The sequence below is a fragment of the Ambystoma mexicanum genome, chromosome 6p (assembly GCF_040938575.1).
Source record: "Ambystoma mexicanum isolate Mex_15411 chromosome 6p, UKY_AmexF1_1, whole genome shotgun sequence".
NCBI classification, from domain to species: Eukaryota; Metazoa; Chordata; class Amphibia; order Caudata; family Ambystomatidae; genus Ambystoma; species Ambystoma mexicanum.
The window spans coordinates 972,081,286-972,107,509 of NC_090935.1; the positions used below are offsets into that span (position 1 = coordinate 972,081,286).

General features: G+C 43.3%; 1 protein-coding gene across 1 annotated transcript in view; it reads right to left on the reverse strand.

Moving 5' to 3' along the window:
• The window catches only part of CEP120 (centrosomal protein 120), a 1,008,936-nt gene that overhangs the window by 440,830 nt on the left and 541,882 nt on the right, over positions 1-26,224 (reverse strand). Inside the window, exons 9-11 of the mRNA XM_069625584.1 lie at positions 20,886-21,069; positions 3,752-3,901; positions 3,245-3,427 (exon numbers count right to left, since the gene is read on the reverse strand). Of these exons, the coding sequence (XP_069481685.1) occupies positions 3,245-3,427; positions 3,752-3,901; positions 20,886-21,069 (517 nt within the window). The remainder of the gene's footprint in view (positions 1-3,244; positions 3,428-3,751; positions 3,902-20,885; positions 21,070-26,224) is intronic.

Below are 26,224 nucleotides of genomic sequence, written 5' to 3' on the forward strand. Positions count from 1 at the left end.
AGACGGACAAGTAAATTGAGTTTTCTCACAAGTAGCCATTTTATTAAATAAGGGTGAGATACATGCCTCGCTGACCTAATGAGGATATCCCTAACTGTCAAACTAAGATCAAAGGAAAACACTAATATCAAACTGTATCTGTACCTCACACTTCTACATACAACCAAATCATACGGGTATTATATGGCCGTTTAAACTCAATAAAATGACAGTTCTATTCAAATATAAACCTGTATCTTAGTAACCAGGGTCGGATCCCCTTCCCTAGGATTAATTCAGGATATTACAAATCAAAGTTCAAATCAAGAGTTCTTTTCAATAGCCAAGTTCCTCGCCAAAGACAACAACATTATTTTCATTCCATAAATCTTTCACTTGACACTTGGAGCGTCGTATTGCTAAACATGATTTATCACTCTTCAAAATGATTGTCAAAGTTTCCACAAGCTCTTGCTTGATAAACCAAAAAGACTTGGTCTTCACACTTCCAGTCAGTATTCAATATCATTTTTCTTCTTTGAAGAACAACCACTTTTACATTTCTTCTTCATAAACAATAACGTTTTGTCAGGATGGTTTAACCACAGTTCATCAAAACACATTACTGGACTTGCCACTTTCTATCCACAACAACCTTCTACCGCATTGCTTTCAGTACTTCAATTATCTTTTTCATAGTCCACTAAACCGCCATGAATAATGTCATGCATGGCAGTCAGATTACATCTGGACCTGTAACACACTATTCTCACAGACCTTGTTATGCCCATAGAACTGCAAAGCCTTTCTATTCTAGATGGAGGCTGTTTGATACCTTGCCCGGAAAACAGTGTTTGCATTATACACATCGTTAGTATGACGTGATTGGAGATTGTCACGTGTGTTCCACTCTACGTTTATTAGCAGCGGTTGGATGTCGTCCGCTGCTTCCGATTGAACAAACATGGAGTCTTGTAGCTGAAACTTTGATTTGCGTCCTCGCAACTCTTCAGCAAATTCTTTGGCTTTCTTTGCTGCGTGTAATATTCCACACACAAATTCCTGTAGCCGCGTCCAAGAAGACCAACGTGTGGCTTTCCTGGCTGCGTGTATAATCCACATGCAGTTTCTGTGCTACGCCCTGATTGAATCATGTCACCTGTGATGAAACAACAGGTGGATTTCTGACTTATCCTTTTGGCTACACACTATCCTCTGTTCTACATGGGAAAGGAAGTACTGCCGACAACTGTTAATTAAGAAGGTGATTGTGCATGTGATTTTGGACTCTATCCTGTGGTGCACCAACCTGGTATCTAGCGTTACCCTTGTGCTGTTCGGGATAAGCTCCCTTTACTAACCTTCCCTCCTTTTTCATTGGTTCTTTATAGGATTGCTTCAGAGACTAGTTGTCTGAGCCTCTCCCGTTATCAGCATCTACAGGTTAGTGTTGTCCTATTTGTTGAACTATTAGTGAGATGTAATGTTGGGACACATCTTCATTACACCTTATTTTATGATAGGCTGACTTCCAATTGTTTTCCCACGCCCTTTCCAGTAATTCCTCCCTCTGACTAGTTATCTTAGTCAGAGAGTGGCATCATTTGGAAGGTCTATTTTGACTTCACTACCTTCAAGCCATTTACCTCCTCAAGGATCAGGAAGAACCCTACCAATCGTATCCTTTATGGTTATACCTGTATCCTTTACTGGGCAGTATAAGATACGTGGTCGATTTATGACAAATAACCACTAATAGTCAATTTCCTGGTACACCCATCTGTCAGGATAAAACTCCTACCACTATTATCCGTGCTCTGTAGTGAGGATTACTTCAATCTTTTCATACTTCAATCCTCAATGGGGAAAAGTTACATCAACAACTGTTTCATGAAAGAGTCTTGATTTCCAAAAACCACAAAGGGTTTTTAACTCCTTCAACAAGGATAGAGCACACATTGACAAGGTCTCACACCGATTAATTTGCCCTAGGAAATGCATATTATATTTCTCTCCCCCTGATTGTTTCAATGAGGATGTCTATTCTGCCATCTTTGAATCTCTTCAATTGCCTTACTTTGGCTTCGGGAATGTTGGTTATAATATTCTAGAAATTACTTCCTTTTAAACCACATTCACTTTGTTTGAATATTTTTCCCTTTTGGCTTTGGCAAGGGTGGTTACAAAATTCTTTTACGCTTCAGTAAAATGTTATCCCCTTTTGGCTTTGACAATGATGGATACAATGTTACTCAACTCAATCTCTCATTTTGCTTCAATTAAATAGTTCTGTATTCAAAAGATTTGTCTGGAGCCAGCGGTCTGTTTTGGAGTGCCCTGGAGTAACCTGACAAAGGGCAACTCACCGGTCTTTGTGCGTCTCCACTAAACCCGCTAATCCGGTTTCTTCTTTCATCGGGTTCGCACAGGCTTCTGACAGCTCCACTAACATTTCCGTTGCTCATGCCTTCTGTAGTTGGAGCTTTCTCTGCTCTGTTCACACCCTGTTGAACGCAGGACTAGGAGAGCTCTCCCTCTGGATGGCTAGTCATCATACCGCTTCCTGCTGAGCGTCCTCTGCTTTCTACAGTGCCTGACCTCTGCCACTTCCTCAACAGGGCGTCCCGATTCCACTACAGCGGCGGCTCTGTCTCCTACTTATTCCTCCTGACTCTGCTGCTCCCACTTCTCTTTAATGGTCCGCACCCGAAGGGGTTTTAAATGTTTAAAAGTCCCACTCAGGTGTGGGTCATTATAACCACTAGACTACACACAACAGTTCTGCAACTCTAAGTCCCTCTTCCTCGTCTCAGTACTAAGAGCATTATGGGACTTGAAGTCCCTAATGATCTTATTCATTTTAACCACAAAGTCTTCAATTTTACAATAAACCATTCAGACAGTGGGCTAGCTCAGGGGCAACGTGTTTGGCTTGGAAAACAAGACAACGCAGTGCAACACAGCTTCAAATCCCGATCCCGCCCTTAGAAACCAGTTATTGGTATGAAGCGCATTATAAAGGAGCAATAACAAATAAAATAAAAATTAGGGAAGTTGGTTCGAGGGTTCTCCCATTCCTCCTGACCCGAGTCCTCTCCCATGTGATCCTCCCGCAGAACACCACCCCCAGGATCAGGTAGTAGCTGTTTTTCCCTGACCACACGACAAGTGCCGCAGACCAGGGTCTTTGGGATGATAAACTCTCAATTCATAGACGTACACAGGATGCTAAAATAATGGTTACAAATCATATTCCTCATCTCACCCTTGTATGGCAACAACTGCAATCCTTTCACTATAAGTCTGCCGCCAACATTGGTCACCGTGAGGATCCAAAAACCTTGCTTTTTCAGAAGTCAACACGTTTGACAGCTGCAACCTTGCAACTCCCAGCAGTTGATCCTTGGTCATTTTATCCTTATGCCATACTTCCACAAGCAAAGGCATCCTGAAATAGAAAGGAGCAGGTTAGACAGGCCCCATAATGAAAAATAAACAAGCGATGAAGTGCCCAACCATTCAAGACAAAAGCGACCCCTTTGTTCAGAAACTACTGTGCTATATTCATACTGCACCAAGAAATGAATTGTGCATATTTTCCTAAATATATTTCTGAAAACAGATACCTTGCTTCGCCACATGGCATTTTTTCAATAAACAAAGCATCCACCAAGCATACAGTTACGTCATGCTAAATAACAATTGGGAAACACATATTATGTATTTTACTGTGATACAAAATTAGTTGTATACAAAATAAAAAGCTGAATACCTGACAAAGGTATCCTGCAGCTGATGTGGTAACGTTGCAAAATCAAATGCACAATACGACTGTGGAAGAAACACTTCAGTATTCTTTCTAACTTCAACAGGAGGATTAGTCATGATAGGAGCTGCACTTCCAAAAAAGGGATACGCATAGCTGAAAAAAGGAAAACCGGGCATGTTATGTATTTACAAACATGAATTGAGAATGAATGTGTCAGTGATGCAGACAGTTGCAATTAAACTGCCCGACATTTAAAAAATGAACATATGTGAGTTAATTCCTATGCAGAGGAAAACAATAGAGGACTAGGAGAGGGAACTTGCTTTTGTAAAGTGTTTTGGCTTTGTAATGCAAAGGTTTAAAACATGCCAAAAAAATAAAGTCAACCAGGAGCATCAATTTGACTTTGAAGGGCACACGCCTCATTACAGTTGATAAATCAGAAAAACATTTGCATCGCTCACACTGTGGATCCAATCCCAGTGGATTAAGGTTGCATGCTCACAGGTTACCAATGTGTTGCCACAAAGCAGAGTTGGATCAAAGGCACACAAACACATTCTGTAACATTATCTCCTCACTCTCCTTGTTCTCCACCACCTCCTTCCATTCAACAAACTTCCACCTGATCCACCCATGTGAGCCCTACTCTTGCCTCCAACCTGCTCCATCCAACATCCCTCATTCTCCCACTCCAAATGCTTGCACGCTGCCTACATGTTGACAGCTCATAGTGGAGACTATCCTCACCCCCTTGGGTCCTCCTAAAATGTGCCGGGTGATTACTTTTGTCATGGGATTGGTTCACTTGGTCGTGTGGGTGGTACTGCAGCCGCCCCTGCCACTCCACCCTTATTGACTGAAGAACAGTGCACACTTATCTTGGATAAGTGCACAAATCTATGGCAACGTAGAGGTTCATCCCCTGCAGCTCCACTCTGTGATCCCAAACATTGTACGCAACATGAAAGTCTGCAGGATCTTCCCAGCTAAATAGTTAATTCATTCTGAATGTCAGCAATACTGAGGGCGTTCATGTGTTTTTCTAACTCCAATGCACTCTAGACCATTTCACATAGTGTGAGGGGTCAGAAATGAGACAAGGTTTTAATGTTTTCAACATTAGACATTTTATTAAAATAAAAGGGTTTCACTAAAGGCCTTCCGCGTCCCTATCCAAAAGAGTTTCCCTGCCTATGAAATCAAAACTAGGGATCAGTCTGTCTCGTCGCCCAACTTAAGCAAACTGTCCTTGTGTCCAAGACATCTGGAAATGTTCAGTTCAAAACAATAGTTCTTGAAGAGTGGTAGGAATGTCTCTTTCACACTTCCTCAAAGATGAAGTGTCTCTTCCAAACAATGGTGTACTAAGGATGGCAAAAGTAGCTCTTGGAAACTTAAGAAATAGTGTTTTAACACTTTCCTAGGAATGAGAACATTGTCTTTTCCAAACAATGGCTCCCCAAGAGTACTGGAAATGTCTCTTTTGCACAACACTTGCTTAAGAATGACAGAGTATCTTTTCAAAGCAATTGTGATTTGCGCAAGGATAGCAAAAAGTGTCTCTTCCACTCAGCAACTTATCGAAGATTGTCTGTACTCCCCTGCCAGGAATCCCCCTGTGGGTTTGGTAGAACCCCTGGTATACTTTCCTGCCAAGTATGTTACCCTCTCCCTCCCCCCCCAAGGCTCCCAAAGACTCACTGCCTGATCTACCACTTTCAGCAGGTCTTCTTAACAATCTTTCAGTTCTACAAGTAGAACACACAGTTTTACTCCTTCACTGTTTATACTCCACTGGCTTCAGGTCTTACTTGTTCCAACTTGCCCCCTATTGGCATCTCATATAGGGAGATTGTTCAAATTTTGTTTGTTAACTTAATTAGTAGAGTTCATTGGCTTGTGGAAGTGCTTGTTCCAATCGTCCCCCATATTGCCTTCTCCTATAAAAGAGTTGTACAGATCTTGCCTTTCAATTACTTCATTAAAATTCATTTGCTTATGACAACATTTACTCCAGCTTTCCCCATATCGACATGTCCTATATGGAAACTTGGGTAAATGTAGTCTTTCTATATTACTTGGCTGGTATACAAAACCGCTTGGCAATTGTTTGTACGCCTGTGGGTACAGCCCGGGGCTACCAATACTCCTGGGCAGACTGTTTGTTGGCATTCCTGACCCTTGGCATATGGCTGCTGTGACATCCGTGCTGCGGGAAACCGTTCCCTGCACTGCAGACACTTTTCTGCTTTTCTCACCGGATTCTCCTTCACTCGCTGGTGGAATGGCTGCTCTTCGGCGTGACCGTGTCCCAGAAAACCTTTCCCTTGCTGCCTGTTCCCCAGCGGTCCCCCTTCTGCACCCACTATGCTGCTCCCGCTTTTCTCCGCCTGCCTCCTTCAGCGTAGCTTGCTCGTGTGTGTCTGTCTTCAGTTCTGCTTTCCGCTGCGGCCACTCTACATCTCTCTTCTCCTTCTGCTCTACTTTCCATTTTCAAATGCACACCATTTTTAAATGTCCTGCACATCGGATTGGTATTGCAACTAGTGTGCACATTCAGCTCGGTGTGTTTTCCGCTCCATATTAACTCCATTCTCCTCTTCCTCATCCCAGTAATGTAGGGTTTATGGGATTTGGATTCCATTGGAGTTTGAGACACTGTAAAGCTACATTGCTTTGGATCTTTGTTCAAATCAAGACAGTCAGACATAGAAGCTGTTAAATGAACATTATGTGCATAAGAAATGTGAAGTGTGAATGGTATCCTGCCTTGGGTGTCTGGCAAGAAGAGGTCTTCAAGTTTTACTACTGGAAGGATTGGTATACAGACAACATTCCATCAGGAATCTAGGGATTAAAGGGTCTTCTTCACTTAGAAAGGTATACTGTGTCTCTCCTGATGGGGTCACCACATCTCCCAGATAGTCATGTCTTCCCACGGCATCCTCCCTCATAATAGCACCCCCAGGATCAGGTAGCGGCTGCCATCCCTGGCCACATGCTAGGAGATTTTAGGCTGGGGAATCAGTGATGACTCCACAGGATTCAAAATACTTGCCAAACCAGAACTGTCCAGATTGGCTCAAATTATGCCTGACAAGGGGGTGGGTTGCTCATTCCAGGACTTCTTAGGTGTTGAGGTTCTGATACTGCTTAAGTGAGCATGTCTTGGGGCCAATTGAATGACAGAAAGGAATTGGGCATGCTTCTCCTATGAGTATTCGTCTAAAAGGGACAGTGACTTTTTCTCTCACTGTGATGGGCTGCTCCCACATAATGGGGGTGTGAGCAATGAGCCTTGGGATCTGCTCTGCACCATCCCTGGGCCCAGAATCAGGTAGAGAGCAGCAGTGCACTGCCCCCTTCCCATCCTCCTTTCCATCTACCCTTAGCGTCAGGGCAAGGGACTGTGTGAAAGTATTGTGAGGGGTCAGAAATGTGAGACGGGCACAAAAGGTACAGTTTTCTCAAAGTTTGCCATTTCATAAAAATAAAAGGGGTGAGATAAACGCCCATCTTTTCCTATCCTTGAGAGTAGCCCTACCTAGCAAATAAAAAAAAAAGATGACCTAGTGTCCAATAGTTTGACCCTCACACTAATACAGCACAAATGTACAAAGAATATTTGGATGACTTCAGTTCAATAAAACATGGCAAAAGTTCAAAGTGATCATTTTTAAAAAGTACTCCTTGTGACCAGGGTTGAACACCGCTTTCTCCTGGAACAATTCAGGAAAACCCATGAGCAAGTACTGATTCAACAAAGATCCGTTCAACACGGTAAAAAAAAATATTTTCCACAAACACTTCAAACACCAAGGCAATTGTTTTCCTCCACACAATGTCTTGCTCAGACTTCAGACATTCTCAACACATCACAATTATTCATCCGCAGGAATACTTTTGTCAGAATAGCCTTTGGTAATGCAACAGTTTATCAGCACGCTATATTGTTCAAAGTCTCTTCACAACATCGTTTTACCACAACCACATTTGTTCCACTCAACTGTTTCTTTCCTGGTCTATTCACCAGCTAGGACTAAATTTAAATGGTCACTTTCTAGGTTCACTTACCTGCCAGGAAGAAAAACTCCAATCACTACTGTTGTCTCTTTAGTGGCAATATGGGTTGCAGGCTTCCCCACGTCAACATCTCATAAATGGAGAATTGCACCCTTTTGCATTCTCACTCCTTCTGGACAACCTCTTGGCTGCTGGCAACGTGGGTAACAGGTTTCCCAAAGTTGACGTCTCCATCTAAAAATTGAGAATTGTGCCCTTTTCGCATTCTTCCATTTCTCCAATTAAGGGGTTTAATTAGGCATTCACTTGACTCGCTTTGCCTCCCCCTCCTCCTTTCACTTTACTCTTGGACTCCCTATGACTTAATTATTGGAGCCGTAAATGCCACGAAGTGTCCAGGTAACCTATAGCTCTTCTGGGGCTAACAGGTTACTGCTAGCGGCTTCAGCATCTTCCTCCTTTGCTGCACATTGTAGCAGTTTTCTAACATCTCAGGGACTTCTCCAGTTCTCTTGCTGTCTGGGTCTCTCTCTCTCTGGGAGACTCTTCTGCTACGCTCTAAGAGACCACGGCTCTCCTGATCTATCGTCTGTTTCGGGGATCTTTTTATTTCGCACACCTCTCTACACTCCTGCTGCTCCACACGCTCTGGTCCCGAGTCGCACCTTGGGAACGTGATGTCTCTCCTGTTCCTCCTTCGCCCTCTCCTCCACAGCTCTGTTCCATCTTCATTTTTAAAGGACCCACTCTGGTACGTTGTCTCGAAACAACTGGACTGCACACTTTCTTCAATGGCAATTTTTAATGCTCATTGACTCCTGGTCTTTCTTTCTCGTCCCAGTATCAGAGGCATTATGGATCTTGTAGTCCATAATGGATTTGAACCATTTATGTTTATTTATTTCTATTTGACTGTTGAAATGGATGTTATTAAAATTAGGAAATGTTAAAGGAGTGATATGTGACTTGACATTGGGCCTAAGACTAATACCCAAGTTAGAATTCAGGCCTTTAGAGGATATTAGATTAGATTTAGGAACTCTCAAGGTATGTAACTTATTTTGTCTAGATAACCTTTCACAAAAGGTTCCTTGTGTTTCCTCGAGAGGGATTTGTACAATAACAGCATACCATCCAATACTTGGGAGTTACAGAACACTAATTCACACAAGAAGATGAATGATGCGTGTCTCCCAAAGGAGTCCCCACTTCCCCCGGGTAGCCATCTCCCCCCATGTGATCCTCCCTCAGGATACCGCCACAAGGGTTAGGATCAGGTGGAGTCTGCCTTCCGGTGGTCACATGGGAGGAGAGCCTAGGCTGGGGTTAAGTCAGGACTCCGCAGGATTCTTCACAGTATAAAGTTGGAGTCTCTGAACCAATGCCCAAAATAAACAAGCAATATGGTCCACGTCTGCATCGCAAAGAAAAGGTTACTTTTATTAACGCAAACGTTTGAACAAGTATCAGGAATTGCACAAAGGTCCTTTAAATAACATACCATTAAAAGGCAGTCTTTCACACAAACAGTTCAACACTTTTGGATGTCATACGTTAAAAAGGGTTGTGGACCAACAAAAAAAACAAATATCTGAAACAGTACGAGTTCTACAAAGGAATTGAAGGGGAATATGAAAACATGCTCGAATATCTTCAGCGCCCTAAAAATACACAAACGCAAGCTGCGAAAAGTCCCTATGAAAAAGCATGTAGCAAAGCAAGAGTGCAGCTCTGTGTAATGAAGGGTTTACATCATAGGCCCAACGAGGCCCCAGTAACCATGCTTCAGTTAGGCTATAACTTACTTTGCTGATGAACATAAAAGATGTACCCTTAACCTAAGTCAGTAGCCGCCAACATTAGAGAATATAATAGAAGAGTTTATAATTACAGATAAATGATCGTCTGCATTAGGTGAATACACAACACATGTAGATGCATGAAAACTCCACATTACCCCTCAGCAGACAGTAGACAGACCCTTGCAGGAAGGCACACATTCCAAGTTGAGACAATTAACAGTCACAGGTTGACTGCCTCGCAATGATTGCTTGATGCAAGGGGGAAAGCTTTCCCAGGGTTTGGTTGTGGTACACGAATAACAAGAAACAATACTAGGCCCCAGAGTTTAAGGACAAGAGACTGTACGCTGACTGGCCAGGACACCTCAGGTCTGTTCAGTTCCCGTTGAGTTCCCACAGCCCTAGTCGAGAGAGTGATCACTATTTATGTCCTTAGGCAGAACAATCAAATGCAACTTAATGAAAGCCATAAGTTGTCAGGAGTCAAGCAACAAAATATGAAGCATGATTACAGAGCTAGAACACTCGCAGCACAACACTGCCCTCATAAGGCAAATTGCACTTGCAGAGTTCACCACAACAAAAACAGTTATGCAGAGCACCATAATCCACAATGTAGCCCTAAACGAGAACCAGTAAACCCTATAGAAGCTTGCACCTAACTCACACTGTGTAAATGCGAAGACGATGGGAATCCCTTGTGAAGCTATACCTTACATGAACATCAATGCCCTTGTGCTAGAACCATATGAGATCCAATGATCATAATAACAACTCACACCTAATTTCCACCACATGAATGTAATAAACAAAGACAGGTTTATGTCAATGTACAGTGTACAAACACGTTTAGGCATACAAACACATACATATTTGCGCCTCAGCAAAGATTGCGAGTAGCCAAGCTTCAGTGCGTAGGGTCACAGACAAGACAGATTAACTAATGAGAGCAGGAAGAACATTCAAGTAGTTTTCCCACGATGGAGTTGCAAAATAAATGGATAGTAAGCAGTTCACAATGATTGGAGCAGTAGGAAGGTGCCAACCGCTGAGGTCAACGGGAAGTTTCTTTAATAGTTATATTTTGTGTGTCAAACTGTCAGATCTCACAATGATGTTTGGTTAAGAACTCTAAGTGTTCACTCCACATCTACTCCTCCTGAAGCAACCAATAGTAAGATTAATTCTGAATGATACATGTGTCTAATGTGTCTGTCCACATGCAGTGTGTGAGAAGGGAAATGGTTTCATTGAACATGAGCTAACCAGCAAGCATGTGACCGTACAATGTGGTTAGAATAGGCCAATGAATTTACAAAATGTTGAAGCACCTATATTGCAGATCACCCCTGCCAATTAACTGCGATGAAGTTTGGAACAACTGTTTTTTCCTTTGCTAAAAAAACCTGCCATTTTGATTGACTATTCGGTTCGATATTTCCCTGCCCTGGCAGTTCTAATACATTTTTTTTTCTCATATCTCGTGCATCGCATTTTTTGGCTCTTTGGATTATTTTTTATTGGTAGGAAAAGGAATCTGCCTTACAGAATGCAACAGAGAAGCCCAAATAAATGTTGCTTAACAATCTTCTTTAAGTAGAAACGTGTATTTATGGAATTCCAGCAAGTGTAGACTGAAAGGTGTTGTGACATACCATATTCCATGTACATTCCTGCAATATTCAGGTGAGATCTGAAGGATCCGACTTTATGCAGGAAACATTCCCTTGGTTCTATAATGCGATTTAGGGCCAAATTGCAAAAATACTTCTACTTCTGTTTTACAGACTCCTTGAGAAATGCATTCTTGCAGCCTGCATAACAGATATTCTCATTAACAGCTTGAGAGGACATAGGTCCGAACAGCAGGTATTGTGCTGTCAAGCACATGGAACGTTGCCGAGGAATGCAGCTCTGGTGCTGAGAGAGAAGATACAACGGTTATGAAGAAGGCACTGAATTTCCACCACCAGATGTTTGAGAGAAGTGTAGTGTTTTCCTTTATACAATGTTATGCTATTGTTAGTGTGGTGACAGCTTCGTGTATGATTCCAGAATGTTGATGGCATCATACACGAAGATGTTGCTTGAGTGAAATGGCCCGCTCGGGGGCTCTCCTGATTAAATCTACATAATACTTTATATACAATGTTATGCCTCTTCATTGTATAAAGGAAAACACTACAATTGGCGACGAGGAGCTAGCTACGTGGAGAGAGCCCCCGGAGATGAGTATGGAGAATGCTGTTATAAACGTCGATCGATGTGTGTGACGAAGTTGTGAGCCTGCGGCTACGAGCTGTTGCGTAAATACATATGGACGAAGGGCAGGTGAGCGGCAGGACATTGAGGAGAAAAATAAACACTAAAATCACCTGGCAGGAGCTGCATTGGGCTGTGCGCGAGTGTGAATCAACCGTCCTTGGGCATTAGAGAAAAGGGCCCTCGAGCGTGCTATGCGTGCCGCCATTTTAGGAGGAACAAGGCCGATGTCCTACGTTTCATAATGCGACTAACAGCTGTTTGGGCCTATGTAAACAAAGTATGTGAAAGATAAACGAACACTTGTATGCGTCTGCATGGAGACATTGGAACTGGTTCGCTCGACAGATGCGATATTGATGGATGCTCGAGGAGTTTTTAAGTGACATTATGAAACATTAAGTGAAACTGTTGTTGAAGAGGAAATAAAATATCAATATAAAGAAAGGAACAAGCTATCCATTGGAGCATACTACTTATGAGGAGGATATTACACACGAATCAACATCAAGCTCTAGTCATGCAAAACACGGCTGCTCCAATAAAGTTCTTACCAGCACCTGGGAATCCAACATGCCCTTGGGAGCAGTGGCAAGACAATTTTCAAGTGTATTTGAGAGCAATAGGAGGGGCAAAATTTAATGACGACCAGAAGGAAGCAACCCTGTTGCACTGCATTGGTACGGAGGCATTGAGAATATTCAGGTCATTGCCTGATCTAGAGCATGATGAGGAAACATGGGGTGAAGCATCCAGTGGTTCTAGAAAGTATGATATAGAAGTTGCTAAATTGAATAAACATTTTGGAAATAAGTCCAACATTGTATTGGAAAGATACAGGTTTTTCACAAGAAAACAGGGCAAAGAGGAAAGTATTGATTCATATTTGGCTGCATTGAGAGGATTAATGGCCACATGTGCATTCACCGGGGTTACTGATGAATATTTGCGAGATCAGATAGTGTTGCATGTGGCCGATCCGCGCATTCAGCAACGCCTATGGCAGGCGAAGAACCCTACATTAGAGAAAACTGTTGAGATAGCCAGGTCAATTGAAATGGGTGAAAAATGTATGAGAGAAGTTCAAAGTAAACTGGAACACACCGGAATTAAGTCAGTCCAAGAGATGAATGAGGAACAGCATAACACCCAAGAAGAAAAATGTATTGCCATGGTTAAGAGGATGGTCAGGTCAGATGCATCCAGCGGATATAGACAAGATGGAGGTGGTACATTCAAGCAAAGTAATAGATGTACATATTGTGGATGGTACAAACATGAAAATACGGAAAAAGATTGTCCCGCAATCTCGGCAGAGTGTTTTAGGTGTGGACATACAGGTCATTTTGGAAAAGTGTGTCGCAGCAACAGAGGTAGAGGCAGATATAATGGCAGATTTGGTAGAAATACTGGTCGATTTTATAGAAGCAGAGGTGCAACTACGATGGGTGTGAGAGCTGTGGAGGAAATTGCTGGTCCCAGTAACTTGATAGCAATAACGGACCAAACCGAAGATAGGGTTCAGATACTTACAGTCACACCAAGAGATAATGGTGTTGGATCTTGGGTTCCTATGGATATTGATGGTATAACTTTACAAGTGATGGTGGACACAGGGTCTCCGTATACTATGGTCGATGTACAGACATATGTCAATGTTTTATAAAAAAAATGGAAGACCTACAGATGACCAACACCAGAGCAACAGGTTATGGAAAGACACCTATCAATATTGTAGGGTGTGTTTGGGTGAAATTGGAATTTGAAGGACGCAAAACCTACTGCAGACTGTATGTGGCGGAGAATGGGTTTTCAATAGTAGGATGGTGGGAGCAAGCTTCTTTGAATATCAAGATTTATCCAGGAGAGAGTGTACCCATTCTTTGCGTTTCTGAGAATGTGTGTGACAATGCAGAGAGTTTGGCAAGAAGTTTTCCACAAGTTTTCAATGACAAGATTGGATTACTCAAAGGTTTTGAACATCGCATTATTCTCAAAAGAGGTGTGACACCTGTTGTACATAAAGTGAGAAGTATACCCATCGGTACCAGAGATGCATTAGAGGTTGAACTAGAGAGACTATGCAGGCAAGATATCATTGAGCCAATTGAGAGTTCGGAGTGGTTATCGCCTATTGTATTAGTTAAAAAAACAGATGGATCTATCAGGATGTGTGTCGATTTAAGAGATTTAAATGCTAACATATAGGTAGATCGACATCCCTTACCGAAGATTGGTGAGATGTTGTCCACCATGAGTCCTGCAAAGTATTTTACGACGCTAGACTTGTCGTCGGCCCACCATCAGGTGGTACTGGAGGAAGGATCTAGACATTTGACATCTTTTGTAACGCCGTTGGGAGCCTTTAGGTACAAGAGAATGCCTTTTGGGTTAGCTTCGGCTGCTGCTGTATTCCAGAGTTTAATGCATCATCTGTTTGAAGGTTTACAAGGAGTATATTATTTCCAGGACAATATTTTGGTGTCAGGAATGTCTCAAGAGGAGCATGTTGCTAAGTTATTAGCTGTTCTGCAAGTGTTACAGCAGAAAGGGATGACACTCAAAATTGAAAAGTGCAAAGTAAAGAAAAATGAGGTGACATATTTGAGACATCGCATAAATGCCAAGGGTATCATGCCTAAAGAACCATTGGTAGACACTATTCTCAAAATTCCAGAACCAAATAATAAAGACCAGCTGAGGAGTTTTTTGGGACTCACAGAATATTATTCCAAATTCATTGACCACTACTCTGATAACACCGAAAGCATGAGGAGTTTAATGAGTAAGGGAATGAAGTTTAAATGGTCTGAAGAATGCAAAAAGGAATTTGAACAGATAAAGAATATGATTAATAAAGCACCGGCTTTGAAAATGTTTGACTCGAGTGCCAGAACAAGGATAGCAGTTGATGCGAGCAATGTAGGCTTAGGTGGTGTCCTAGAACAAGTCCAAGATGGTGAAGTTGTTCCCATAGCATTTGCATCAAGGACATTAAGAGGTGCTGAGAGAAGTTATTCGACAATAGAGAAGGAGGCTCTTGGAGTCAAGTGGATATTGGAGCATTTTAAAAGTCTCATTTGGGGCATTCCTGTGGATGTTAGAACAGCCCATAAGCCTCTTGTTCATGTTTTGAATTCGAAAAATTCTCACATGATGTCTCCGCGCATAAGAAGGTGGACTTTGATTATCATGCAATTTAATGTGACCATCAAGTACACTCCGGGAAGGAACAATGTGGTTTCGGATTGTTTTTCCAGATTACCATGTGAAGGTGTTGTAGATGACTGTGAAGATGGACAAATGTTAACGGAGGAACAGAATATGGATTGTATTATAGCTCAAGTACATCCTAGCTTCTCGAAAAAAGTATGGATAGAAGCAAGGGACAGTGACATTGAACAAGAGATGCTGAGAAAAGCTATCGAATCTGGTTGGAGAGATACTGATGATGAGTCAAGGTCCTGGGAAAGATTTAAGGATGAGTTATCCAGTGATGAAATATGTGTTTATAGAGGAGACCGTATAATACCCCCCGACAGCTTTAAGGAAGAGGATCATGGACATTGCCCATGAGGGCCACGTGGGTAGAATGTTGACTAAAAGAAGAGTAAGAGAGGCTTACTGGGGGCCCAACATGTGGGGTGATATGGAAAACCTGGTTAGGGATTGTACCGCTTGTGCTGTAAGCGATAAGAGCAAATCCATACGGTCGACTCCATTACAACCTGTGAACATTCCGGTTACTGTTTGGACAAAATTGGCTATTGATATAGCTGGTCCATATGAATCTTTGGAGTCTCAAAAGATCTATCTTATAGTGTTGGTTGACTATACATCCAAATGGGTGGAGTGTGGCATCGTAGAGGAGTCGGTGTCAGCTGCTAAAGTTGTGAAGTTCTTGGATGAAATTTTTAGTAAGAAGGAGACCCGCAAGAAATTGTGTCAGATAATGGAGCTCAGTTCATGTCGTTGGAAATTCAAGGATTTCTAAAGGACAGAGCTGTCACCACAGTAAAAATAGCATAACATTCTCACAAGAAGCCCATCCAAAACTGTCAGTTCACACAATATCAATTAGGATGGTCTATGAACAGAGTTGTTCCTACACTTGATTATCATTGAAATCAGGAGCCAAGCACACAGGTACCACCGAGCTCAATGCATAAACATCCCACCATACGTCTCCTCATCCCTTCTTAATGCCAACACGACATTTGTTACATTTCTAGAGAAAAAGTCCAGTTCGGTAAACAGGTCGAAAGATTAGTTCCGTATACAGCCGACTCAGGAGGAGAAAGCTCAAGCCTGCTCAGCCTGTCCCAATAAGGATATATTGTACATCCATTAGGGAAGGAACATGATGTGGTCTAAAACATATGTTCAGATCTCCATGGCAACTGTACACAGAGGGCGACCAGTTCACAGAGCGCATTGCTACTTTTAAATCATGGCTGTGGTTTTATCTTGAAGTTCAGGACCTCATTCTTGAAAACGACAGATTACGATGTTTAACGAGAAGATTAGGATATTGAACTCACTGTCCACATTTACCCAATCTGTGATCTGTCCCGATGGGGAAGGAATCCCCGTGTTTGATCCTCTGGACTAATTTCCCCCTTTTCTTGGCACGGGCATTGTGTTCAGAGCAAGCTAGTGGAAGTAGTTTAATTTTTACTTCATTGCACACTTGTGTAGCCCCAAACTACCAAGAGAGAGAGTCCTGTGTCCATGGTACTGGCACACAGACTACTTGGCATTTACATCTTACAACTATACCACTTAACTGTCATTTTGGGTGACTTTACAGGCAGGAATGTTCAGGTATGGTCATTTACAGCCCACTAAGCTTCCTATGTAAACAAGGCATTATGTTGGGGCTTCATAAGGGTCTTCCAAACACCTTAGGATACATCCCATTGTGTGTGCCTGTAAAAGTGGAGGTTGAATGGCTGCTATAACTTAGAATAGTGCACAGATAATCAGTGGACGGCTGCCGTCACCCCAACCCTATGAAAATGTAATTATGAAGACCTTGAACCATTTCTTGAGTCAGCTACCAGACCTGATGCCGAAGTATCGTTGAAATCACAACGATGCTGAGGATACCTGGCTGGGAGCCGAGTGCTTACTCCTGATCCTCCTGTTGTGAAGCTCTGTTTCTCAATGGCAACAGGAAGCCAATCGCAGGGGATTCCTGCCCTTGAGTCATCAGGAAAAGTCAGTTCGACCTCTACAGTAGCCTCCGTCTAGGAGCTTCAGGGGAGTACCACTGAGAAGACTTGAACACACAGGTAGGAATCCATGCTTCCTCCTGGAGATGCAACATTAGTTTCCTTCTGTCTTCAAGTGATGCATAGCCTCAGAGCTTGCCAGACAAGACATTAAGCATATCCTTCCTTTGTGGGACATTCCTTTGGTCTATCTGAAGAACCGAAGTCCTGACCAGAGCCGGAACTGACCTGTGCTGAAAGGACCACATTGTGCTATCTGCTGCTGCACGTAGCGCTTCCGTATTGGAGGTCCTCCATTATACCGTTTGTCCCACCTTCGACTGTCAGAGGGGCGGACTACAGCCATTCGCCAGAATCTCAACTGTGGCAATTAGATATCAGACACCAGAACCAAATTCCTGCATTGCCTTAGCAGCCTGGTTGACATTTCAGGGGTCCCACACATCCATTGCTAGTGACAGTCTTCAGTACTTGGGGGGGCTTCACTTGAACACCATCTTTCCAAATCCCACCACTGAGACTCGTCTGCTCATTTCTGCTTCCACTGACTTCTGCTGCATTCCTGCTCCAAAAAGGCCTTTGGTAATTGAGCCAGATACAGGGATTCATTTCCTTGGGGTACTCTGTCGTCGACAGCTTGAAGGGGTCACTTCTGAAGATTCAGAGAATCTGCTTAAGTTTACTTAACATTTGCCTATTAAAAGATATCTGCCTATGTGCTTTGTCACATTCCATCCAGTAGAAGACACTTTCAAGCACTTGGAAACTGTAGCAAAAGCAGCTAAAAACATACTTCCCCTTTTTAATTGCGTTACCATGCCAAAAGTGTATTGTGGGTCTTCGAGAGACACTTTATGTTTTTAATATCGTTGCCCGATTTTTAGTAATTACCACTTTGTAGACACTTGAACCACGACCTTTATATAAAGAGTATATATTTTGGGTAATTCTACTCTGTGGACAATCCTTTAAGCTTTACCTCCGAAAAGGGAAGTCAGACTGCTCTGTTAGCCCACATTATCATTGTAATAGTAAGGACTGTTTTGTTAAAAACTACTCTGCACATGCACTAATGGTAGGTATCTTTAACACTTACTAAAAGACTTTAGAAAGCTCCAGCCTATCCCATTTCAGAAACATCATTGTGATCTAGTGATTATCATCAACAGTGACTTATCGTTTACTGCCCCAATCGTGCACTGAACCAGGACATCAATAGCATGGGCTAAACTATTTCCATCGAAGGGAAGGACTAGAGGTTTTGTTCTTGGTTAACTTAAGACATGCATGCACATCTTTCTTTTCAATCGGGATCTCTCAAACATCTTGAATTAATTCTGCACTCATTAGGAAGGGGAATTAAAGACTGGGTACATAAAACAGTTGCAAACTGCAACAGGGAATAATACATGGAAGAAAGCTTTCCCACGGGAAAGAACCATTATTTTAAGCTCAGTGGTAAAAACTGTGCGATCAACTTGGCGAGCAAAGCACTGAACTTTACCATGCACCTCAATGTGCAAAGGGAAGACGATTTGTAACACTAGAGCACGGCCCGAGGGACCCACAATGTGTTCTTAAATCGGTAATAATTTCCCAAGCGACCTCTTGTTGACTAATTTGCTGTAAAAGAGTTAGGGTACATGTTCTGACAGCCAGTGGATGTATAGCTGGCAGATTGATAGGGGAGGATGGGAACACCAGTGCCAGAAGAAAGACTTCTGGGCCATCAACAAAAGAAACATATGTGGAAACTGGAGGTTGCAAGACCTGGAGTCGGGCTGTTAATATGTGCAGCCAATCAATCCTGTAAAAATGTGAACATAACATCTTTAACATGCGCAAATAACCCCAGATAAATCCTAATGCACCAATATTCGATTTCAGGGAAAGCATCTAGGGGAAAAGATGGTGGAGACAATGCCCAAACTACAAGATGACAACTAAAGCAGGCCAAATGCACATGTTTGCTCAACTGAAAAGTGGTGCGGGAAGAAAGTTGGAGCCTATGGGCCTGATTTACATAAGTGTTTTATAATGACGCAATACCGTTGGAAAACGTTCTGTAAATCAGGCCCTATATGTTCATAGGTCAAAATAGTAAGTTAAGAGCTGTAGAAAGTGACTGCTAGAGTGTCAGAGGAGAACCACCCTCAGGGTCACATCAACATGGTGGTTGCACACAGATGAACACCACAGCACCTGAAGTCTAAAGGAAATGCTTGTGGGTCAAATCACTGAAGACCAGATAAATGTAGATTCTAGACTACACTTATGCACCTGCCAATTTAGGAGAGGTTTGCATGCATTCACTTGTGCCTTATACCATCAGGTTTTTATTTCTTATATTTTGCCAATCTTCTCTGAATCTGACATACCTGCTTCAGAGTCCTCACTGCACCCTGGTGCAGACATTAACAATAACCAACAGAAGTGTGGGTTCTGCCTCGGTCAAAGGCCAGTTGCGAGTATATGACACAAGGAAAGGGCAAAAATAGGTTATAAAGAGAACGGATCGGTTTGATGACTCAATAGTAGCATACAAACCCTAGTCTAGGAATGAAGGCAGCGGGAAGGGCTGACAGGCTGTACCACTATGCGATAGTTACTCTGCGGATAGTTAGCTGACTGATTATCTTGGTGATCGTTTAGCTTTCTAGTCTTGCTGTTTAGAGAGGGTCTTGGGGCAGAGATGGGTATATTGGAGGTGTATGGAGTTCACTTGCTGGCTGGTTTATGGGGTGGGAGGTATACATTATGAGATTGAAAACATTAATTAAAATACATTCAGTGGGGAATAATATTTACACGGTCAGCTGTATATGGTAGGCAGAACGCTCCTTGTGTCGTCACAACACATCTGGCCATGCCCCAGTGCTCATACGATATTTTGTTGCTACTCGTGTAAGTAAACTTCCTTGGTCGTAACCTCTTCGTAGGCATTTCATATGGCCTTTTCGCGTTTCAGTTTCCCACCTACCCTGCCCAAACGATAGCTGTTCAAGCAGTTGCTTGTGTGACTTCCGATTCCTTAAAAATGTAGGGCAAATGTTAACTGTTGACTTTTTCTAGTACTTCTCCACCTCTACCTGGATACATCCAGTTTCCTGCATCTACAGGAATACCTTGCAGTGTAGTTTGCAGAGTGTACTTACTCGCTCATAGTGACACTTGTCTTGTTGCAAAAAACGAAAATATAATCTGTTTGTTGATGCGCCTCAATGCACATCGCGAACGATAAGATTACAAACTCTGGGGTCACTAATTGTTTCCAAGGCTTCATGAGTGCACTGCACACACATTTTCTGATACAAAGGTAAGGAATATGTCACTTTAAATCATGCCACTTAGCAAGGTGACTCTTCTGGTGTGAATCCCACCTCGTATTGTTCCACTTGCAGGACTACTAAAAGTTCTGCCCAGTAGCCACAGGATACAGCAAGACTGAACATCTTGTCATTCGCTTTGTCAGACAATCTGTCCTTTTACATTTTTGCTACTATTTTTGCTACAAACTGCAAAGAGATCTCCCTCATCCATGGGGTGCCCCACACTTTAAAATACAGGCTACTCTGACCTTTTACTGTAATATACGTGTTAAACAAATGCAAAATGAAGCTCCTCTTACATGAATATGAATTAAAGAATGGGCCTGCACGAGTGGCTGGATGAATGCAATACGGATGAGTGGGCCCTTAAAAAGATGTCAACGCTGCGCATTAATGATGACTAACATTAATCTTAATACATAGATATATGCTAAGAGTTTAACACTGACAACAACTTGAAACTCTTTCACATAGTAAAACTTACCGTAACATGCAGTTGACAGGAAAGCCAAGGTCTAGATCACTAATACTCCTCAAATCTAATGAAAAGCAAAAATGGTGAGCAGCCGCTGGAACTGCAATCTTCTGTCCTGATGTAGAGTTGGAAACACTGTTAGGAGCTACATTTTCAGTTAGCAAAACAGGTGCTGCGGGCATGCCAACAGGAACTGCAAAGAAAAAAGAAAGGGTTAATGTTGCTGCACTCAGGTGATTTCGTTTTACTTGGTGATTAAAACAAATGTTCTACACGGAAGACACATTTAGGTATGCAGCCTAATTGACACCAATCTAATTTGAAGTATAAAATATAGTCTGAAATGTTTCACTTGTTGCATTATATAGGAGTTCATTTGTAATCTGGAAAAGAGAAACTTATTTTTAAAAGATAATGGGCCTGATCACGAGTTGGGCAGTAGCCCTTAAATGTGGGGGTAACATTGATAGCACCGTATTTAAGGGTCCGGCCAATCTAGAGTCTGGCGTGTTTATCCCAAGCTCAGAGGTGGGGCTAAACACGCCGGAAAAATGCACATTTTCGGCACAATTACCGCTGACAGTTTTACTGTGTGGTAATTGCGCTAAAAATTCTCCAATGGACGCAATGGGGAGTAACAGTTAGCACCCAACCCATGATCTGGCAGTTATACCTCTGGACAGGTGGGCGCAAACGTTACAAAGATTGGGCGTTATCCCAGCCAGGATACCGCCCAACTCGTGATGATGCCCAATGTAATGTTATAATATCTGATAAACCCATTTTATTGCTGAATCCTGTTATGCTAATCCAGTGGCCAGCAACCTTACTGCTTAATGTGGGATCTTTTGAAGTCCACTGATCTGATCAATAAGCTTGATCAGTCAAATAATTTCTCTGGCAAACCTGCTCCAGTTGTCGTTCTCCTTTCCACTGCTAGATGGAAGCAGTACTGACGGTAGTAGAAACAAGCCTACAGCTACCTACCCCTAGCCTTGTTTGTACTACCTACCAACCATCTAGCAGTGGAAAGGAAAGCGAAAAATGGAAGAATGGCGAGGCTATCAGCAGAGAAAATGGTATCATGTTTCCGAATGGGAGCATGGCTAGTGGCCGAGAAAATGGACACCAAATACTGCTCAATTATGGCATAGTCTACTGCTGTATTAATGGCGGAGGTACAGCAGGTATATAAATGGATGAACGAGGACATTTACCTCCGATTGCACATTTAAACCAAAAAGTTACTCATTATGGTAGCATCGGTAGTGTTAGTCCATAGTCAGTTCCCTTGCCTCCATACTTTTGGGACCAGCGCATGATTCAAAGCAGCATGAAAGTAGCATTTTCTGGTAAGTAGCAGCGCAGTACACCCCTATATAAAACCCATCTTCTCCCACTCAACCCCTAGTCCCTTCTTCACGTCAGACTTGGGTAGTTATTTGCGAGGAAGGCGAGAGGGCATATGGAGGAAAGGGGACTATGAAGTAAGTACAGTGTCGCTAAGTTAGGTAACTTTTATTATGTTACGCCCCATCCCCTTTCCTCCATACACCTGGGAGATTCTGGCGTATTCCATAAGGAGATGAAGGTGGTTGGATCCGAAAGAACAGATTGCTTAAAACGGCATGCCCACGGCTGCATCGTTACTAGAGCTGTAATTGCTGGCCTAGTGCTTAAAGAAAGTGCAGAGAAACTCATGTGGCGCCTTGCATAAGTCCCGCAGAGGAACGTGTATATGAAAAGCGACAGCCGATGATTTTCCCCTCAAAACATGTGCATGGAGCCCCTTAGGAGGACATTAGCCCTGCAGTTTGCAATCCTCCACTGTTACAGAGACCATCCCCATGCAAGCGAGGACTTTGACGCTACACAACCAGGTGCTGTTCCTCAAAATGTCACAAACCGCTGTGTTTTTTTTCCTTTTCTCATGTCGTCGGTTTGTTCCAAGTGGAATGTGAATGCTCTCGCCATGTCCAGTGTGTGCAGGCTCTTTTTGGCCTCTCTGCTAGCGGACGTAAAGAAAACTGGCTTTTTTCCGTTCATATTAAAACCACTACAACCTTGGGCAAAAATACTTGGTTGGTTTTAAGCACAACCTTTTCATTGGCAAAAATCATATGAGGGTCTCCCACGCATAAGGCCCGCAATTCAGAGATCTTGCGTGCAAAAGTAAATGCTACCAGAAAAGATTTTTTATTTTTTTGAAGTTAGCCAGTTTAAATCGATTCTGGCCTAATTCATGAGCGCTGCTGATACAATGTTGAGACCCTACGTCAGTGGTCGAAGTGAGCGGGAACGGTCTGGAGCGGAGTTCCACTACTTTTTGCAACCATTTTCACCATTCCGGAACGGTTCTTTGTGAAGTTAAAGCCCATTTCTCCGCTTTACCACCCAATAGCAGTTACAGCTAAACTGAAATCTGTTTCAACTTCAGTGACCGTCAAGCAGCATGGCTGCAACCCTTGAGAAATGTGTTGGCCGTTGTTCCCAGCCCGGGCCACAGTTCCACATCTTGTGTTGGTACACTTCTACCACTGCCCTAGGTGCTATAGAGCCACCACCTTGGTGGCTGAAGTCTCAGAAGACCATTGAAGTGCATCTTCACTGTGAGGTTCGCTAAGGACACCCTTTGATTTTCGTTATTTATTTATTGTGCATTTATAATGCGCCTGTACACCAAGGTGTTCCAAGGTATATTTAAATCCCAAGTAAACATTGAAGGAATCTACACACAGCCCTGATTCGGCCAAACTATTATAAAGGACAGTAGGATCATCCACATTTGCTTCCCATGGATCTCTGTCACTCCGAAATCAGTGGCAGACTGTCACGCCTCGGCACCGTTCCACACTAAGACCCCGCGCTTTATACTTACCCCAGGGCCGACAGCAGAAAGGGACATTTGGCAAGACTATTGCGCTTTGCCGTTCCGTTCGGTATTCTGTGGCGCCATTCCTAATGAAGTGGAGAATGCCCTGGAGGCTTACGACTACTGCATCAGCCAGACGGTCTTCGAACTACGGTTCCCATGAAACCTAGGGAATCCGTAGTCCATGACATCACGATTGCCTCCCTCATTCTGCTCCACCTCCTCATTGATTTAAGCGGCTGTAACCCGGAGGACGCTGCTTCTGTTTGAAAGTTACAGCCGGCGTTTAAGTTCCGTTTTATCGCCTTGTTCCTGAAGCTTATTTGTATCGTTGTATTTTCCTTCATACCACGCTCCGTGTATCGAACCCTCTTTCTGAAACTAAGGACTGCTTGCCTGCTGATTCTGTTCACTTATTGCTCGCCCGTGTACCGACTTGAGGATTGCTGTAAGGACTGCCTGCCTGCTGATTCTGTTCACTTATTGCTCGCCCGTGTACCGACTTGAGGATTGTTGTAAGGACTGCCTACCTGGTTCCACCCTTTAAGTGCACCTTGGGACGCCTTGCAGTTGTGCACCCACCCGGATCTAGTGCGTCCCTCGTTCCGCCCGGGAAAAGCTACCCAACTAACATTCCCCGTTTATTATTTTACACTGTCGTCGTGTTCTGCATCCTGGAGTATAAGGGAACTTCGACTTCCTAGGGTAAGTAGGGTAAGACCTTCAGTGCCCTTAATTTTGTTCTCCTTGTTATCTACACCTCTTAGGTTATTTCTAAATCCTTGTCTATAACTCCAGGGGGGGGGGGGGGAGACCAAGGCTTTGTGGGTTCAGGACCCAGGGACTGGGTTGTTCCGGTATTTTTCTGTCTTATCTCCACTTAGTGGTACTACTGTTATTCCAAGTGATTAATCGTGTGTTGTTTCTTGCAGCTGGGTCCGTGGCGGCGTGTTTCTCCCCGCTCTTTCGGGTGATCGGTCCCTCTGTCTGGTACAATAATCAGCAGTGGGTCATATCATCAGGAAGGTCGTTTTTTCCCTCATAGAGAGGAGGCTCGGGTGGAGGCTCCAACCCGAGCTCTTCAATCAAAGCACCGTCTCGCCGGTTTGGCCTCCTGTCTTGTCCACTCCCGTTCGGTGAGTAACACAGACGCCTGTCAATTTACTTGCGTATTGAGAGCGGGTGGTCCCCTTAAGGATCGCCAGGTTTCTTTCAGACTAAGTCCTTAGGAACCAAGCTGACAAAGCAAGCGATTGAGGGGTTGGGTGCAGAACCATCCTCATTTGCTGTTGCAGACTGTCCGGCCAACTGGGTAGTTGCTGGGGAAGAGGGCAGCTTAAGGTTTTGGAGGTCTGAAAAACAATCTTTTCAGCCACAACAGTGCTACCAGGATAATGTTACAACTCTGTTCGCTTCACTTTGTGCAAAACCCTTGGAATTACAGGGAAGGTATGGAAATGACATTCCAGGGGGAAAAGAAGGCATTCCCCAGTGAATCTCCACCCTTATCCTTCCATTATGCATAATGCTCGTATTTCCTGTTCCCAGAAATAGTAAATCGATCCAAAATGATAAGATACAGGTAGTAATGCCTTTCAATTGAGTTCCCACTCATGTGGTCTGTGGGTCATGCAACTCAGGGTGTCCACCCTGATGTTTCTCCCACCTGGCAACTGCCAAGCTGCCAAGCTACCAGAAAAATTAGGAGCGGGACTTTGTACCTCCTTGCTTATTCAGCTAGAACATAACTAAAGTTGGCAATGTAGATAAACGCCAAGTAACCAGCGAGTGCTGGAAGAAAAGCTTTCAATTCCAAATAATTTAGGTGTTGAATTTATTCTTCTGAAGGTCCACAAGTCGTGCATGTGCCATTGTCCAAGGCCACTCCCCAGCCCACAAGGGATGCGTCAGTGGATAACACTTCGGACTTGGGATGTGGCTTGGGTATCGTTGGCGGTGGGGGGCAGTGAGAGAGTAGGCAACAACTGCACTGAGGTTTTTCTTCTTCATCCACCAACAGAGTTCCGGATGAAAGGATAATGAAATCAAAATCAGTTCCGTTTGTGGTTGTCTCCTGGCACCCTTGAGATGACGGGTGTAGTTGCAATAATCTCAAATGCAATCTGGCAAGGGGGACTAGCAGAATGCAGGATGCTAAAAACAAGGTGCGACTGGGTTGAGCCCTGCCCCCATTATCAAGGAGCCAAAGACAGTGGCTCATACAATTTGAGCACTTCATCAGCTACAGCATGCAGCTGAGGGAGAACTCCTGGGTTGGCTGTGATGTAGGGAACAAGGTTTCCCCTTGAGTGCAGTAACCTAGCTACACAGGAGCAATAAGCCATGGAATGCCAGGGTAGTTTGCTTCCTCAGCCTTGCATGGCCCACTGACCATGCTGCTGGGATACTACTTCCTCAAAATGACTGGGAACATTCCTGCGCCTCTCAGCCAATAAGAAGGGACTGGGGTGGCCAG